We start from the raw sequence: 19,365 nt of genomic DNA on the forward strand, positions 1-19,365 counted from the left end.
CCCAGAAACACCCTTCTAGAACCGTGCCCTAGAACTATATTCTTTCAGACGTGTGTGACAACGCCATTCCACTAGAAAATTTTAAGGTGGTTCATTAACAGTGCACCTATTGGTATGCCAATCAGTTCATACAGTAACACACAATGGCTGAATTAATACATTAGACAAGACTAAAATTTTTTAGAAGCCATGATCAGAAAGACATGTATTAGGAATTACACATTTGAAAGCCAAGACTGAAAATCTTTTGGAGAGAATTACTACAGACTATGGTATAGCCTTTGTCTGTATTGCTATGGCCCAGTTTGGTGAAGCAGAACAGTACAATCTAAAGCTTTTTTAAAACTTGCACAGGTCCCATACACAAACATCTGTGACACATTTCCCATACGTATTACTTTCAAGCATGAGTCATAACAGTCATAGCAATGAGGTGTGAACATCAGATACCACAACACTTCCTTATATTTTTGAAGTTACACTTGCAATTATAACTTCCATTTACAAAACACATTCTCTGTTTATTCTAAAAATCCATTCGTTTACCTTATTAAGAAGAGGCTGCAGCTTGGTGAGTGCTATTACGGTAGCTTCTATTAGAACTTGGCTATTGTAATTGTCAGGGCCTTTTAAACAGCTCTCAAGTCCCTTTTTGTAGAAAAAAAGAGTAATAAAAAAATAGAACCCATAATTAGATTTTACTTTTTAAAAAAGATCAAAGCTTTAAACAATAACTGTGGCTCTCAATTAATTAACATAGCTTAATTTTTCCAATTTGCAAGGAATTTTAGAAATTATGATGTACACTAGTGATATATTTGATATATTGATATTATTGCGGTAAACAATTACACAGTGTGTATTACAAAAAGAAGAGTGCAGGACAGGGTGCAACAACTACAAAATAACTCTTCTTCAGTTCAGATGCTGTTTAATTAAATTTTATGTCCACAGAACACTAATAAAGTACTTAAGGGAAACTTAGTTAGCAGGCTGTTTACCTCCAATAGAACACAACCTTATTTAGAAAATACGGGCATTATTACCAAGCTATGTAGCCCATTTCAAAGTTTGCTTACATAAATGTTATGCTTTCCATTGTATTTAGTTGTAACATACTAGATTATTAGCTTCCTTTAAAAAAAGGAACTTGTGAATGATGTGCATGCAGATAGATGCCTTATCAGAAAATTTCGCATTTATTTAAATACTGACTTTTCTGGATCAAATTTTAAGTGTCTCAAATTTTAAGCTCAATATTCAAAACTACTGTTACTCTAGAAATAGCAGCACTGATGTAACTTACTGCCACCAAATTAATTAAAAATAGAAAGCCAGGCCTACAAAGACTAAATTTCCAATCAGGTAGCTCTCTGTACAAGAATATGTTTGAAGAAATTATTTATTGTCAAATTATAATGAGTTCTATATTCGATGGGAAAATAAAAATTTTTAGTTATTTTGTGAGTCACAAAGGAAAACAGATATAGACCTATATACCTTGCTCAGAATTCGGATTATTTGTTTTATTTGTCCATGAGAGACACGCTTACTTATACAGCCAAAGACAACAAGTGCTCTTGGCTGCAAGGATGGATTATATTGGAATGCAAACCTGTGAAGAAACAGAGTACACTATATTAAACAAATATACAACAAACAGGCTGTATAATGAAAAGTTGACAATTCTAAGTGTACTACACAGGCAGTTAGGGGTTATGTTTTGAGGTCTACAACATACTTTTGAGCTAGTTCAGTCCACTGGTCCAGCCACTTGCACGTTGGAATATCTCTCATACAAGCCTAAAAAAAATTATATTGTTTGAATACATGTAACATGAAGAAAATGTATTATTTTCAGAGAATCATAGAATGGTTTGGGTTGGAAGGGACCTTAAAGATCATATAATTCCAACCCACCTGCCATGGGCAGGGACACCTTCCACTAGACCAGGTTGCTCAATTTTAATTCAGAATATTCAGTTATTTTAGGTTTCAGAAACTACTCAGCTACTTAGGCATTCATTAACACATCATGGGAGGTACATCTCACTACACTGCTTGCCTGTAAAAAAGGGTAAGCAGTGCCATTCTCCTTTACGGATAATTACTTTTGTTTTGAACCACATACCTCCATGATCTCCAACAAAGCTTCAGTAACTGTTTCCAAAGAAGTCAGTGCAAAAGTCTCCCTCTCATAGGAACCAGGTGAAAACGACCTGTCTCGATAGCTGGAGCGGAAAGCTATCACTGCAGCTGATTTCACTTTGCTGATTCCAAACAGTAAATAAAACTTGGGCAGAGAAAACTCAGTCAAGCTCAGCCTTAAAACTTGCTTGGTCTCCTCTGTTGAATAAATTTTTACATATTAGACTTACAACAATGAAGTTCATTCCATATTTTAAACACACTTAGGCTCCCACGAATACACGAGTAGATAATCATCCTATGCACATTCAAACACCGTTTTCTTTGCTACTCATCTCAGAACAACTGTGGCCTGTCGCATGGACTGTTAAAACCACAGCCACCAGGAAGATGCAGTCTGAAAACAGGTAGAAAGAAACTTGTCTAAAGACCTGGTTCTCTGAGGCTTCTCCTCATATGCATTAGGAAAACAGAAACCTGGAGAGCTCATGGTTTGAAAGACCAACATTACTGTAAAGTTCAAACTGCGATCAAATTATGGTTTTGGCTTCATTACTACAATTAACCCATTTAAATCAGAAGGAAACAAAGACGCTGCTATTAGCACTGAATATTTTTACAATTCTGAACTTTCATTTAATTTCAGTGTACTTCAAATTTACTGTTGGAAGGCTTGACTTTCTCTTTGTGTATCCTCGCAAAGCTTTTCTTTAAATATACATAGATATCTGTGTGTGTGTGTGTACACGTCTATTCACATACTCACTCTGTCAATACACAGATATAAAATGGGCTTTCAGATACTTAAAGAACAAGATTACATAAACTTTTTATTTTTTTCTTCACAAAATCCAGCCTGGTTGTATACTGTACTTCTGTAATAAGAAATGACAGCTACATATTTGCTAGCATCAATTATTTTAGGACTGCTGAAACATAGCGGTATGCAAAATCCTTGCCATGTAATTTCACAATTTCCTCATGTAATTTATATCTTTGTTACTCCATTATGCAACCATTCAAAAGATGCACATCAGCCAGTTTTAGCACAGATACATTTTTTCTTTAATCTTTATTACTGAAACTTACTGGTACGTACTTTCTTCCCTTTTTCAAAAACCCATTATACAATTTATATGACACACCTGCTCTAAACCAGACAGTCATACTTTAACTTCATGCTCATAGTTATTGTAGCTCATATCCTCATTCTGGTTTGTACACAAGCTTAATAGCAACACAGTATTTTCAAATTCTCAGAACATTTGAAAGAGAGAAAGATAACTCGAATATTTCTGAAACAAACTTAAGAAGCAATCGACTTAATCCAAAGTCTGATAAGAACTTACCACTAAAGTGAAGCTGAGAACAAGTGCACAGAGAATGTATGATGTTGATGACAAGACCATGCGTAGAAGCTCTGAGAGAAAGGGGACCAGTGGCCACCAATAAAGTAACTACATGAAAGAGGTAGGGGAGATGGGCTGCCACATCCAGAGAATTGTTAAAGGAGAGCATCAGCATGTAACGTGCTAGAATAGCAATATCATCCCACATCAGGTGCTGTTCCAATGTAGGAGTTGGGGACAGACATGTCTTATCGATTATTTTACACATTCTTCCAATTACCTGAAAATAAAGCAACCATTTTGTTTCAGTTAAAGAGCAGAGCTCAACCTTTCAGTAACAGCCGTTACAAATTAACATTGGAATTATTCTATTGCTTGGAACCTATTTTATGTTTTTTTCATTATTTCCTGTACCGAGTCAACAGAAAGCATATCAGTGTCACATTACTATTTAAGGTGAAATTACTATATAAGAAGAAATTAAGGCAAGGAGGGAACTCACTTTGCTTGAAACCAACTTTACATTTCCAGAAGCAAGCGCTACTGCTGTGTCTGCCATAACCTCAGCTTTTATGGATCCTAAGCCCCCTGTGGCACTAGTCTTGATGAAACTGTCCAGAACTACATCAAGGAGATCTGTTATCTGTCAGAGAAAAATAATTCTTTGTTATTCCCAGTGTGGTTAACATAATTTTTCCACAGTAAATAGCCCCTTGTTTAAGCAATCATTATATTTTTTAGTTAAAGATATATAGCTACTGTACATTGAAGCTAAGGTTTTAATAATATGTTGTCTTTTTGGAAAGAAGCCTAACGTAAAGATCAGAAATATAAAGATGAATTCCATTAGGTTTTACTTCAAATCAAAATTCTTCACAACTTTGGAAGCACTATGATATGGTTTGTGTCTTACTTTTTTTTTTTCCATTTTAAAGTATAACTATGCAGAAAATGCTGCATGTAATGAGAAGAAACCAGATATGAGGTGGAAAAAAACCACGCACTTCCAAGAAATAAGCAAGGTCCTACCTGCTAAAGATTTTGCTTAGAACACTCATCATGCATGAATACAGCAACCAGTAAAACACGTTTCTTCTTGTGGATGAAGAAACAAATCTGACTAAGTGCACTGAGAACTCTCTCTAAACGTAATATGCAAGCTAAGATTAAAAGCTATTTCAGTACTGGCTGAAATTCAGCTTTCACTGTATTATAAAAATTGGTTGAGATTCTGGATCAACAAAATCAACAATAAAATTCCCCACTGACTTCTGTGATTTTTTTCATTTTTTATTTCATGTTCTCCACATTTACCTGTTAATAGATTTTCATACTACACATAATGGTCATATTCACCTCAGTGTGATTCAAACTTCCAAAATACATTGATTTTTATCAGTCCAACTGGACCAATCAAGAAACTACACTTATGCATCCATTTGACAGTTCTCACATTCTCCAAGAGCAACTTTGTGATGCTGTGCTGCATCAGTTCGGATGACAGTTAAAAAAAATAATAATAGTATGACAATGAGGAAGTCAGCTTGCTTGTGAACAAGCCTGGTCATGGCAAATAAAGCTGGTCTCATTTATCTGGACACTTATTTCATGAATGACATATGAAAACAGCTTTATTTTCTTTTTTTTTTTTTTTTACTTTGTGTGGAGAATAGGGACAGTATTTGGTAAGTATTCAACTAATAATCAACAGAAGGATTGACGCTGCTAATTGTAATCAAAATGCTTCAGTTTTAAAAGTGCAAATAACAAAACAGAAGAAGTTCTTTCATCGCCTTAGGCCTAACATATCTGAATGCTAGCATTTGGTTCTATCCATTCAGTACCCACACATTCAGGAGTTTTGATGAAATAATTACTACTAACACCAGATATTTCTAATTTTCAATTTTCAGTGTGGGCCAGGAACGGAGTACTAGAAGCAAGAGTTCAGAAACGGTTTTATGAAGTATTTTACAGAATGGAAACCTCAGAGAACTTGCTCATGACTCTCCACACAGCGGATATACTTAGGTCGTGCCAAGTTCCATTTTGTCTTTTTGCATTAATATTTAAGTGATTAAAAACTCTATAATTTTATTATAAACAAATTGCAAGAAATCATGCAGAATTTGTACCTGTCCAAGACTTCCCCATATCTTAGCCTGAATGGAAGGATACATCTGTTTTTCATTTATTGTCATTGTTATTAGCTTATCAAGAATAGCAGTGACTCGCTGGCGCTTAGCATCATCATTGTGTTTACAGAATCGGACCAGATTGGACAGCCAGGGAGTCATATACTCCAGACAAAGATGTTTCAGTTCAATACCTGAAATAAAAATTCACTTTGTAACAAAAAATCAGCACTGATCTCTATGCATAGGTAAATAATTATTTGTGAGCACCTTTCAGTTTTCTTCTACAATAATTATTATCAGATTCGAGCAAATAATACTGGGCAAACAGACAAGCTTCAAAAAGAAACATACTATAACAACAACATCCAAGAAATATTTGTAAGAATCTGGCAAGATTTTGACATTTTAGTATCTTACTAAGAAGTGTGACATAGATGTGTACATTTAGGCACACAATAGGCAGACTATTGAAGATAACTTCTTTTTAATCTTGAGAATGTATTCTAAACAGCTTCCAACAGTATAGTCAGAACTGGTTTATGTCTATAAGAAAGGGATAACAAAAACAGCATAGCAGAATTTGATAATATCTCTCAACTGTAATCTATCTGAAAGGATTAAATTTGAAAGAAAGGACCACATAACTCTTTTGTCAATGTATCTGCTGGAGTTCAAAACCTCATGGACCTCTTTTTTTTTTTCCTGCAATGTTCTTACTCCTGGTGTATGAAACAAGTAATTTGTATTGTGATCTCTGAATTAATTTAATTGTCTAAATGAAGGAGATGTTTGGCGAAACTTGTTTTAACTTCAAAGTTAGAAAGGCAAGGCTTGGGCTTTTTTTTTTTTCTTTAAAAAAAAAAAGGATCTGCTTCATCACAAAGAGTACATTCAAACATACAAATCAAATTAATGTTTTTACTCCATCAGACACCACTCCAGTTCATGACACTGGCTTAGTATTACAGAACTTGGTTATTAAGAAATAGATAAGTAATTCTGAAAATATCTAAAACATCTCAAAGAAGCTTTTTTAATTTAAACTTACTGTGACTCAGCCACATTAGGATGCTTGTTAAACTTCACAGCTACCAGCTTAAATCTTTTCAAATTCATGGTTAGCATTGAGGAATACCAGTGTTACTTACTAGATTTGCTAAATCCAGAAATACACTCTTCCAAGAACTCTAAGGTAAGGTGTGGTTCATTAGCTGCAAGGGTCTTACTAATAGACACAATAAAGAGTGTGTTGTTGGCAGGAATACACAGACCTGAAGTTTCCAGTAACTGGCCCTCAATCTTTAAATTAAAGGTACAGGTTAAGGCACATAGAAGATTATAGGCAGCAGACCTGTAACAAAGCAAGCAGTGTGACTTGTAATAGTTTTCTTGTCTGTTTTAAAATATATACATTACACTAAAAGATCACAGTAATACCATTTTCAAAATCACATAAGCATTGATAATATCCAGTACTATATTTAAATCCTGAACTTCTTTCCTGCATCACTTAAGCTTTAGAGACAACATTACTTTGGACAAATAATTACATTACTACTTTTTTAAAACAACTTCTGATAAAGAGGATACTTGAAGAACTTTGTAATGGATTTCTCAGAAAGGCATTCAGTTCCAGGAAATTCTAGGTATTTCCAAGTGCACCTTAGCAACAGATTGCCAACAGCCTCAGAGGCTCCCATTGAACCAGGACCCAATTTGGAGACAGCCCTCTGACAACATCCAAGAGCTTGCTCTAAGAGGTACAGCTCCCAGTTATTAAACAAGAAGTTCAATACCATGAAAATCAAATGTACCTAGTAAGCCCATATTGCAAAGCATAAGTTTTTTTCTCCCTCTTAAAGAGAAATTAAGCTACCTATACACCTTCAGTTACTCCACCACTACATATGCCTTTCTTCACCTATACAAAACGCAATCTTTGTTGATATTAATAAGTACATTTTGTAGAGCTGTGGTGAAAGCAAAATTGTGTTGTTCAAGAGAGATTTGCTAAAATTATGAAAATCTTGGAAGAAAATCACATTTTTATCAAAGTTGATATTAATTTAAAAGATCGGTACCGCAAACTGGGGTCTGAGCTTCCCAAGTTGAGCAGTGCTATGTTCAGTAGTGTTCCAGGGACATCCTTAGGGCGAATTTTAGTGTGCTGTGGGATGGAGTCTGGTTGCGACAGCTCCCACCGTGTCCGTATATGAATAATGGACCTCACAATGGCTTCACACTCTTGATGCATGAAAGTGAGTGGTGTGCCCTGGTTGGCAATTGTTAAGGTAAACTGATTCTCATCAACAAGACAGATTTCCTCAATTTCAGATGCGTAGTATATATCATTTAAAAACACTGTCTGTCCCAGGACTCTTGTACGCTCTGCTGATGTCACCTGCACAGCTGTTGATCCAACCTTAAAAAGAGAGAAGAAAAATGGTTCAGCACCTATTGTTAAAGAAACAAAGAGAGAAAAAAAGTCTGATATTTCTATTTTGTGAAGATAAATATGTGAAATTGTAAGAAATTAAGTTGTGATTCTTCCATGAGACAAGAGAATTAAGACAGTAAAATCATACTCAAATTCTTATTGTAATATAACAGTTCACTAGGAACAGCATGAAGAAGACTTACTTTAATAGAAACTTTGGTGTCTTTATGAGCCAGTTTGAGAGCATTGTGAAATACTTTCAAGTCCTCTTCCAAAGCCAAGGTAGCTGCTGGGAGTTTCTGCTGGTCATGTTCAATGTGCTCTGCCAGCTTCCCCGGAGAGTCTATGAAAATAAGCCTTTTGCTTCCTTTCAAACCTGTCAAGAGTCTTTCATGGTATTTGGTGTATTCTCTGACCCAAGAATTACAGTTATAAATAAAAACTGCTGAGACATTTTCATAAGCAAAGCCTGGAAAAACTACAAACCATTTAGAAAGAAAGTCTGTTTTAAAACGATTACTGGGGCCAGCATGCGTGAGGTCCACTACAATTTCATATGGCTTTGCATAGTATGGCTTCAGAGTTAGCAGGACGTGGTATATCAGCAAATCTCCATTGATCTGACCAGTCTTGAACCTGTAAGAAAACAAGACAGACACTGTTTGGTTTGCCTTTTAAATCCACATCAAAACATTTTAGTAGTGTATCACACAGACTACAATGCTAAAACAAACCGATCTTTCGCATAGTCCTAAAAATGTCAAACTCGAGCACTAATACGGGATTGACATCCATAGCCTAAATTCTGCCATGGCTCATGCGCCAACCAAGTTTAGAGCCCAATATGGTGAAGCTCCAGTTGGAGGTAACTCAACTTCATTTTGAAGTGCCACACAACCTACCACAGCCAGCAGTCTCTAGACAGACAGAGGTTCATTCAGGATCTCCAACAAGAGGAAAAATAAAACCCATGCTGGAGAGGGAGAGCTCATCGATCAGCTTGAAACTGTAAGAGTTGAGGGTTTCTTTAAAAATAGAAGTAAAATAGCAGTCCCGCAAACTCTTTTTTACATTTATACAGATTCAAATTACATCTAATTTTATGTGTGGAAAAGATTTATTTCAATAGCCTTGATTAAGACTAATTAAACATCCATATACCATTTTTTCAAAGGGTCTCAGCTCATTTTATTTGCAATCTACTGCAGCACATAATGCACTCTAATGCTTGGTGGAGCATTTCTAAGAATGATGGGTCCTCTGAGTAGCACAGAGGATTGGTCTATATAGTATTCAGGTACTATATAAAAATATTAACCACCTTTTGTTCTCGTTTAATGAATTGCTGAACTCTATGAGACTTGGCTTAGGCAGATGTTCTGTCCAGTTCCCAGAGTTAGCATAGAAGATGGAATTCTACTAGAAATAATTAATTATAAATCAAACTTACCAGTAGTTTTTGAACTTTTAAATACCTAGAGCTGTTTCCAACTGTTATTAACTCTTTCAAAGCAAGACAACAGCCTATAGAAAGAGCTAATTAATACTGTAAACACATACGTAGTTTTGATCACAGTGAGACACAGCTCATGGTAACATTTGAGGTAAGCCACCTGAACATAAGATAACTAAGAAGATAAGCTTCATGAATGTTGAATATTTGTCTGCCTAAGACTTTTTCCTTGTGTTACTTCCTGTTGTTCGGAAAGCTAATTTGGGCAAGCTGGTGTTTCTCTGCCTCTAACATGTCATGGTATAGTTGTTACAAAAAGGAAGTGTGTCATCACTGTGGTTTTAGTTCCCTACTTAGAGTAAACGACATATAATTTCAGTTACAGATTTGCTTAAAAAATCCAGCCTTGTCTAAGTCTACTTGCTTGATGCTGACGGTCGTTTGCATCCTAAGAGCGAATATATGCACAAAGAAATCTTACTGTTAGAGGATTAAATATCTAAAGCACCAACTTTCTTTTGACTACGTCTTGGCAAGGTAAGTGCACATTTTCCTTCTATTTTAAAAGTTCTGCTTCAAGGTTTCTTAGATTTTGTAGAAAATCTTACGTAAAAGTTTTTATTTTTTTTATGTAAAAGATTTTAGTTTAGTTTATCACATGTAACTCAAACAGTAACAATAAATAAAAGTATCATCTTTGACTGCTTTAAGGAAGCTGATAAAACAACTGCATTTTTAGTAACATTAAAGGCTGTTCACAATCAGACTCCAATGAATGAACAGCGACAGCCACCACGTTGCTGCGTGGTTCCTACGCATTGCAGCTCTTACTGTATACTGACAGAAGACCCTACCAAAACCTAGACACAAAGGGTTGAACTAAAAAAAAAAAAAAAAAAAAAACTATTTAATGATCAGTTCCTTTGCTCTTATGATTTTAAGAGAAATTCTTGACAACACCAGCCTGTTTATTTTCAAGAAAAGCACCTCTGGTCCAGACCATAAGTAACACTGGACTTCTCATGCTCTCGGAGGGTGCAGGCAGAGCTCTGTAATCCTCAGGCAGTAAGCACTGAGCTACATTTGTACCGGCAGCCGCACCTCAGTTCCGCACAGCATGCAGAAACTTCTTGTGAAATGTTTGTTTCTAAAAAAAACCAACCAAACAAAAGGTTTTGCTGTTGCTGCTTTTATTCCTTTTTAAAGTATGTGAGGAGGCATTCTCCAGGCAACTGTTACCATATAGGTAACAAAATCTTTTACCTGAGCTGTAGCTGATTACTAAAATGGTTTCTAATTCCAATTTAACAATGAAGATTCATCTCAGAACAGAGTCTGGTTTTATGATTTAGTTGAACTGCAAAGAAAGATACATATATATTTTGCTGCTCATTTGCCATGTGAGGAGACACCCATTGTTTGTTCTCTGGCTACAGATCACGTCTATCACTTCTTTCACTTTCCTGGGGGACATCAGCAATACAAAGGACTGCCATTTGGATATTAAAAAGATAATCAAGTTCACCTCTCTGATTTTTGGGTGTGAATACATTAAGTCCTTTGGTAGATATGATAACTTTTCCCTATGGCAAAGTAAACACTGTCTGGCATATTTCAAAATTACCTGAACTTAGAAGCATACAGATGTGCTTTGTTGTCTTTAAAGTACTATAAGAAGAAATGTATTTCTAAAAATAGCACTACTACTTTCAGTCATTCTTTAGAGTAGTTATATTTGAACAAGATGTAATATGTAACACTCAGAAAAAACACTTGGTTCTGTTAACGCAGGTGAAAGAGACACACTGGACAGAATAAGCCTTACGCTCTGAAGGTGTCTCACAGGCAAAATTCAAGAAGCATCAGCACTGAAGCAGTTCACTAATTTGTCTCATCTGTCACCGTTATTTTGAGTTTATCATCTTAGTATCTGATTCATCTAAATATCAGTTTCCTGTTCTCCAGACAGATTCAACAGGTAAAGATTATAGTACAAATCTGAGTACTACACAAACGTAAAACAGAACATACTAATGGTAATATAATTTGCATAATCTCAGAAGTTATAAAGAAAATGTCACAATCTGAAGTATGTTTGTGAGGAATATGATGTTAGAAGTACACTTGTGATAGACAGCCTTTTGCATAATAAATCAGAAGAATTAGAGAATTAAGATTTTCCTAGGTATTTACAAAATGCTCCAGACAGCTGAGATAAGGAATACAAACAATTAAAATAAGTTACTGCTGTCATTTACAAGAACATTTTCAATTAAAGCTTTTCATTTGACCATCCGTATGAGCACGGTTACATTTCCCAAATTCAGGGGAACAAAGGAAAGAAAAAAGTGGTATTTTGTAAATTTTACATGGTGCCTCCCTTCACCATTTAAAAGCAGAAGTGATGAACTTACAGATCTAAAGTGGTCAGCTTTAGAGAGGAGGAACTACTACAGTGTCTACATTCACACTTCACTGAGTACTTAGTAGAAAACACTTTCCTTTCACTACTTTGCTCCATGTTCTTTTTTTAATCTTCACATACATTATATATAAACCTCCAACTGTCAGAATTTAACAGTTTAAGAGCTGAAGTTCAAGACCACCTATTCAGTGAGAATTCCCAGCAGTTGAACGCTTCCTCCTACATGCAGTAAACATGAGGTCAAGTCAAAACACATTTTTGATCAAAAAGGCTGCTGGCTACTATTCCCTGAGAAGTCCGATTCAAACCTCTCAGAACCAGCACTGCTAAACTAATACCGTATTTTATTCTTTTGTAGGTGACTAAAGAGGAAGATGAAGACAAAGATACACAGTAAACCACATTTTGCGTTCCCTGTTGTGATAATTTTTGCTTTGTGTTTGCAAGTAAGTGCAAACCATGCTGAGTACCCCAGAGTTATAAATGAAACCTGGAATCCCATCAGCAAAAACATAAGAGAAGCCAATACAAATTCTCCTCCAACTATCAGTTTCAACACAAAAACAATCACTACTGAAATGCAGACAGCCACCTCTCAGTCTCTCTCTTCAACAATGGGGCAAAACTCTTCAGTGTCTTCATCTCCCAGAAGTGCTGTTTCTGCCGCTGGAGGACCTAAGAATACCAGCAAACCCAAGACTACACGGACAAATGAAATGTGTGAAGACAATAAGTCTCTTATACTGATTTGCTTCATTATAATAGCAGTGCTTGTGCTCATCTGCACCTTCTTGTTTCTGTCAACAGTCATAATAGCAAACAAAATGTCTTATCTCAAAAAAGCTCAACAAGGAAAACGGAGGCCCAGAAGCAACGGCGATATTCTGGCTACCAACAGCTTATGGCCAACTGCAGCAGGAACGTGGCAGAAGATGCCTAAGGAGGCAGCTGGAACTGACTTGATAATGCAAGGGTTACTAGCAGGGAGAGATGCTGCAATCCAAAGGAAAACCCAAGATCAAACTACTGAGAGAATCACTAGAGAAACAGATAAACAAGAAAATGAAGAACTGAAGTCACACAAAAGCATTTTAACCAATTTTGTGGTTGAGATTTAAATCGGTCAGCTAAAAAAAAAACTCAGCTTTTACATTTTTTATTAATTAATATGATAAAAAATGATTAATATGAAACAAAAACTTAGCTTTCAAATAACAACCGGAATTGTAACACAGGAAAGCTAAACTCGCACCTTAGGGTTTTTCATTTTATGGTAGTGGGAATGCTGTAAAAACGTGTAGATCTAGGAGTAGGACTGCATTACAAAGCTTCTTTATAAATAGCGCCAAGGTTGGTTTAACTCCTTTTGACCAGAAATCACAGCTGAAGTAGCCAAACAGGATAAAACAGAAGGACAGAAGTTTGTCCATTCTCAAAGACCATTGGGGGGAAAAAAGGAAAGGATGGTTAGTCTAATAAATACAGCATACTCTGAAGTGCCACACAGGCATATCCAGGTTGCTATTTTAAGAAAACCGTAATTCAGTCACAACTTTGACACAATTACTGAAACAGGAACTAGTCTCTCAAAATGCCCCTTCCACTTTCTCCATCAAAAACTGTTTAAATCAGCTTAACTGTTTTTGAACCAGATTGAGAGCAATCATATTTATTGTTTTGACTTTGTGCATAAATATATGAAGTTTGTACTGTATATTACAATATAAAAAGACTTCCATTTTGTTATCCTCAATAAACTATCATCATCATTTTTTAAATAAAGTATATGTTATTTCTCTAAGTCAAAATATTGTAAGAAATATTACACTAGACATTTTGGAATATCATATCACTATCACATCTGCTGAATGTCAGTAACAGTCTTCTCTGATACCTAGGCGTGATTTCTTACCTTGTGAAAACATCCATATGGAAAAACACTACATTTTGTCCTAGTGCAACCAATTAGAACATGACAAAAATTTCTTCAAGAGCAACCAATACTTTTAGTTATGTTATTCCCAGAGACCTGATTTTCCCATATATATTGGCAGATGCCTGCATCTAGCCTCAGTATAGAGGAGCTTTGTTATTTTAAGGAAACATGAGAAGCTTCTTTTCACAGGCTACCTCCTGGGTTAAAGATTTATTGCACCATGGGTATAGGTGTTAGAACTGAGTAACAACAAAGTTCTAAACTTCCTGTGCATCTGTAGTATCCTTGACACAAGAGATGGTTGTATGAGTTTGAAAGGATCAAGACTGAACACCAATTACTTAAATTCCACTATATCACCTATAAACCTACCTGGAAGGGCAAGTAAAGAAGCAACAGAGAAGAAAGACAACAGTATTATGGAAGTCAGGTGAGAAGATCTCAAAAAAAAAAAAATAAATTGCCTGTGTCAAAGGTAGTTGGTAAGGAAGATAAAGCTGGAAAAAGTTTGAAAGCTTAGCTCAGAAGTAGGAGTCATTAGAAAATAGACTTCAATGAAGATGGAAAATAAAACTACAGGGAGAATTCAAATGCATCTACTGTAAGGCATGTATTCAGACCTTAGATCTCAAAGGGAGAAGGTGCAACACAGCACGCAGGTAGGATGGGGGGATAGGATATCGTGCCTCACATTTCTAAAACATGAGGGGAGAGCACAAGAAAAGAATTAAGGACAAATTGTGACACATTGGTGATGACAGCTTAGTATTTAGAGGAGACGAATCAACAACATCTCACATTTGTGACAGAAAGAGAGTTAAAGGGCAGGGTAGGGAGATGCTGCATTACAGTTGCCTTTTTCTTCCCCAAAATGACCATAAGCACATGAGGCAACAGCAGAGGCACTGCAAGTACTAAAAATGAATCTGGGATAGCAGATGTGGGAATCTAACCTGGTGTAAAACTTGTCACAGCTAAGAAGATAAAAGAACTAAAAAAAGGAGAATGAATCTGTAGGAGAATTAGCCAGCCTGGATCAGGAACACAGTAAGTTGCCAGCAGAAAGCAGATAAAAAGGGTGAAACAACACTGTCATAAAATAAAATAAAATAAAAAAGGAAAAAAAGGAAAGAATCACGATCCTATCAGTGGAAAGAAGGAAAAGAAATAATAATGAGGGTGTGATCCATGGCTGAAGACAGGTGGAGACTGTGATGAGTGAAGGGAATGTAGATGAGATGAAGGACTCAAGAAACTGTGAGTTATTATGTCAGTACGGGATCAGGATTTGTCTGTGCTGCAGGAGTAGGGAGAGACTGAAAAAGAGCCAGTGCAACCAGAAGAGAAGCACAGCACATACAGGAAATGAAGAAGCTGCAGAATGAGGACATGGCACTAGCTACTGTTGTAGGCACAAGAATACACTTGCAAAATGCTGTGAGGACATTTCTGCAGGTTTCTTTTGCCACGCAGCCTTTCTAGGCAAAAATGCTTAAGGAGACAAAAAATACAAAGTAGTCTGGGTTGCACTAAGGGATGCGGACAAAGAGACAGTGGGAAAACAACTGCTCAGAGAGCACCGTCCCCCTTTAATGGCAACAGCAAGTACCAAAGTTGCCCAGACAGAATAATAATGTGGGGAAGAGGAGGCAGGGGGAAGGGTAAAATCTATAGTTATCCGCCTTTTAAAACAACTACGCACATGAAGATGTGTAAGCAAGCCAGTATCTTGTGATCAGATGGCTCTCTATGACTCACCGCAATGAACCTAAGGTTGCTTTTCCATTAATAATCATGACAGTTCATCAAAACCACCATCAAAATTATACCTGTAAAAATAAAATCCAAACCTACTTCTATGTCAATCAAAAATTTTATAACTATTTTCAAAGACAGGAAACCAAGCATTTATTAATTTCTTCATAATAGACACAGACTCAATAAAAGCCACAAGCATGTAAATATTTAAGTTTTATCAAATCATCAGAGCTGAAAAGTTTGCTCTTAAATCATGCAAACCTTGAGCTAAGCTTCTTAGTAATCTCCCTACTCTTGGCACTTCCTGCAGCAAGTGTTGGTAAACTTCCTCTTCAGCTGCAGAAACTTGCTTCAATGTGAGAAAAGCCATTTTAAAACTGCTCGGCTTTCAGCACACAGTCCGTCTTTCTAAGGCTTCAAACAAAAAATAAGATGCTTGCTTGATAAACCATAAATGTCAAGGTAAGAATCAACTTCAAGTTGTCACTGCTTAATATTTGCATTATTTGTTTTTAAAGAAACTGCGTGCAGTGCTTTGTAAGCACTTTGTAGGTTTCTGACATAGTCAAAGCTCTTGTAGAATGTCTCTATCTTACAAGCATTATCTCAGTCCTAAAATGTTGTTACTATGAATTATCATGAACTCTGTATGTATTATTTGACTGTATTTTGAAAAGAGGGAAGCAAAAGAAAATGAAATAGCATCATTTTTATCTGTTATGAATTTTATACAGTTTAGATTATATGGTTCTCTAGAAGCATTAAACGTATAAAATTAAATTTCAGGTGCAGTAGTAATGCATACTGATTTTCTGGAGACCGTTTCACATGACTAGTATAATAATAATAAATTAGATCAAAATGCACGAAAGTAATTTCAGATTAAAAAAATCACTATATAGTGGCTGTATTTTACATGATTTGTCTCATACAGAGACATTCAGAGACCTGAACTCTAAACAGTACAGGGAAAAAAGTGTTTGATCCCAAACACTTAACATTAACACAATCCCCGTCATTACCAAAATGTTCCACATGCAGGAATTTATACTAAAACAATCTGAGCACGTTTGAGTGATGTTCCATTACAGTAGCAGTATTTGGAAACTTTAAAAAAAATATTACACTCTAACTGCAGAAGTGAGGCAAGAACAGGAAATAAAAGTAACAGAACTGTTAACAGCTTTTAACTCAGGCTTGGCTTGTCTCTTTCAATCTTTAAGGTATAAAACAAGACAATTTTCTTTGCTTTTGTGACAATACTGTTTGTCAATACTTCTGCGAGTGTTTCATATTTTGTTTTGCATCCATAACCATTTAGGTGAATGATTAAAGTTATTTTGAACCATACTTCAGACTTCTTTCCCAATGCCTTTTTCTGATAATGTGAAAAAATAGTAATTATGACATTCTCTTTAAAGTTGCTTAACTTCAACAGTAATACTCAGTAATACTGAAAATCTGTCTGCTGCTTGTAAAATCAGTGACAAACCTGCTGGTTATACAAATGGCAACAGGCATGAAAGTTCAAACAGTGAGTCTAATATTATTTTTATACTACGTATAACATAACATTGTCTGGTGCCTGTAAAGTGGTACTTCAGAAGTTCCATTTAGCATGTTCTACTTTATTTCTGATGTAGGAGAGGACGCATTTCAATAGACTGCAGGGAAATGGTGCGCAGCCAAATAATACTGGTTCTTATCTCTGGAGAAATCTGGAAATCGCTTTCTACCGAAACACCCTCAGATGTTCCCATGAGTGAAAGAAATGTATATACCAGTACCAGGAGTCCAACAAAAAACAGATTTACTACGTACCGATTGCAAACAACCGGACCCAGTCTGCACACGTTTGGCAGAGCACTGACTGCTGTGATGACAACACCTCACCCGACTGGAATATGCAAAGAGCCTAGCAATGAAAGCCTAGCAGCAATGATAATTGGCCTAATTTTGGTTAGTATGATAATTGCTATTACTGTGATTATTCTGTGGAAGTGCTGCAAAAGGCCCCTTCTAGTCAATTCAAACTGGGCTGGTCGTTCTCCGTTTGCAGATGGAGACACACCAGATATCTTTATGGACTCTGGCCAGGCTACCAAGCGTTCATCGGTTTTATCTGTGTTGCCTTGGAAATTTAGAGAAGATACACACTTCCAGCATGATCTTATCATGACAGAGAAACCATCCAACTGCACCACCAGTCATGAAAGCAGCCAACTGCCTCCACCAGCAGAAGACTGCTCTGCAGCCAGTATCTCCGTTTCCAGCGCCGCTGCACCGCCCGTCTCAGATGCAGCAAGCTGCACAGCTGGCTCGTGTCCTCACCCCTCTTCTGGGTCCTCTGACCTGCCACCTCCACCTGACTGGCTCAGGGAACCAACTGAGGATCACAGTTTGGATCCCAGCAAACAAGAAGAACTTCACTCAGAAATAAAGGAACAATTTCCCCCCCCTCCTGAGCTAATCATTTAAGAGATTCATGAATCACTGCCACAGCCAGAACACCCTCCATAGATGGCCAAAATCACTTTCCAACATGCTTCTCATTTTTCTCAAATGAAGCATTCTTCAAATAACTGAACAATGGAGAAGTTGCCACAAGCAGGAACAACCAAACCACAGCATGAGCAATGGTTCCCCAGCACTTACTGACTTCAGCTTTCATAGAAGGGAACAACCTAGTTCCGCCCAAAACAAATCATGCCAAAATACAATACAGATGGAGCCCACTGCATAGACAAGTAGCAACTCCAGATTTTGGAGACTATGGAAAACAGCATGCATACCTTTGCGTGTCAGCACATACGTATACATAGCATACAGATGGACACGGAGCTTTCAAGAAACAGTATAAGCTTTAGAGGTACTCAGAGCTTCTAACAACTGTTTGCCCTATTAGGCTGTACAAGTGAATGCAATGAATTCAAGCTAATTTTAATAAAGCTTTCTAATTCAAAGATGTTTTGGTCGCTTAAAGCAAAACAGAGAATTTTCTTAGATACAAAGCTTCCAATGCAGAACAAAATCCGAATGCTTTGACATGCATACTTATCGGCTATCTTTCATAAAAAGGTCTATTTTCTGCATATGACTGAAGACTACTTGGTAACAGCGGTTGACAGGCGTTTAAAATAAATCCTCATAACAGCCATCAGTTGCTCTTCATTAATAGAAAGGAGATTTCCTCCAGATCAAATATTGCCAAAATATTTAGTGATATAAAATCTCTAGTCACTACATACTATTTTTTGGTAACACAGAGAATAATAGTGAAAGTAAAGTGGTCACAAAAGAGCTGAAACAGTTCCAAGCACATGAAGAACAAGCATGAAAAAGCCTTCTTTTACCTAGGCACTTTTGATTTCTGTGGCTAAATAGAAACAGTTCACAGAACACCCAAGGCAAATAACTATCAGAATGAGTTGTGCACATTTACTTATCTCCTTTAAAGCAGTCTTTTCAGAAAAGATTCAATCTTATTTATATAAACTTCAAAAATTGATTTATGGTTGTCTAGATGCCAGATGCCTTTTAACTCCAGATGCTTAAGCATTTTAGAGGTTCCTTTCTGGGTCCTGACTACAAGAGAAGCTTGCTGCCCTGTCTAGAACCATGCATTTTAATATGCTATTTGATGGGAAGTTGAAAGATGGTCTCAAAGGTAAATTAAAAAATAGATATATTTTGCTGGTATCAAATGCTTAAATTTATAGAA

General features: G+C 36.4%; 3 protein-coding genes across 6 annotated transcripts in view; 2 read left to right on the plus strand and 1 right to left on the minus strand.

Moving 5' to 3' along the window:
* Nucleotides 1-19,365, minus strand: part of NF1 (neurofibromin 1) — a 100,665-nt gene that overhangs the window by 23,146 nt on the left and 58,154 nt on the right. For both annotated transcript variants that reach the window (XM_035561132.2, XM_050714800.1), the window contains 10 exons: nt 8,276-8,708; nt 7,717-8,057; nt 6,784-6,986; nt 5,633-5,826; nt 4,000-4,140; nt 3,498-3,777; nt 2,132-2,346; nt 1,742-1,803; nt 1,501-1,615; nt 547-648 (listed from right to left, as the gene is read on the minus strand). In XM_035561132.2, coding sequence (XP_035417025.1) covers nt 547-648; nt 1,501-1,615; nt 1,742-1,803; nt 2,132-2,346; nt 3,498-3,777; nt 4,000-4,140; nt 5,633-5,826; nt 6,784-6,986; nt 7,717-8,057; nt 8,276-8,708 — 2,086 coding nt within the window. The remainder of the gene's footprint in view (nt 1-546; nt 649-1,500; nt 1,616-1,741; nt 1,804-2,131; nt 2,347-3,497; nt 3,778-3,999; nt 4,141-5,632; nt 5,827-6,783; nt 6,987-7,716; nt 8,058-8,275; nt 8,709-19,365) is intronic.
* Nucleotides 9,881-13,755, plus strand: EVI2A (ecotropic viral integration site 2A). 3 transcript variants are annotated; one of them, XR_007709063.1, is made up of 3 exons: nt 9,881-10,062; nt 11,317-11,503; nt 12,309-13,755. XR_007709063.1 is itself a non-coding variant. In XM_035561139.2 (2 exons), exon 2 carries the CDS (start codon nt 12,325-12,327, stop codon nt 13,066-13,068), a length of 744 nt encoding a protein of 247 aa, XP_035417032.1. In that variant the 5' UTR covers nt 9,909-10,062; nt 12,309-12,324; the 3' UTR covers nt 13,069-13,716. The 3 variants fall into 3 exon arrangements, 2 of the variants coding, with proteins under 2 accessions (XP_035417032.1, XP_035417033.1); XM_035561139.2 differs by lacking the exon at nt 11,317-11,503 and having other exon boundaries at nt 9,909-10,062; nt 12,309-13,716; XM_035561140.2 differs by lacking the exon at nt 9,881-10,062 and having other exon boundaries at nt 11,352-11,503; nt 12,309-13,716.
* EVI2B (ecotropic viral integration site 2B) lies at nt 15,979-18,800 on the plus strand. The gene is made up of 2 exons (XM_035561138.2): nt 15,979-16,106; nt 17,288-18,800. Exons 1-2 carry the CDS (start codon nt 16,099-16,101, stop codon nt 18,120-18,122), a joined length of 843 nt encoding a protein of 280 aa, XP_035417031.1. The 5' UTR covers nt 15,979-16,098; the 3' UTR covers nt 18,123-18,800.

This window comes from Cygnus atratus, chromosome 20 (genome assembly GCF_013377495.2).
Source record: "Cygnus atratus isolate AKBS03 ecotype Queensland, Australia chromosome 20, CAtr_DNAZoo_HiC_assembly, whole genome shotgun sequence".
Classification (NCBI taxonomy): Eukaryota; Metazoa; Chordata; class Aves; order Anseriformes; family Anatidae; genus Cygnus; species Cygnus atratus.

Bases quoted from the DNA above. Each gene is read 5' to 3' on its own strand.
- EVI2A (XM_035561139.2), top strand. From the start codon at position 12,325: ATGAAGACAAAGATACACAGTAAACCACATTTTGCGTTCCCTGTTGTG.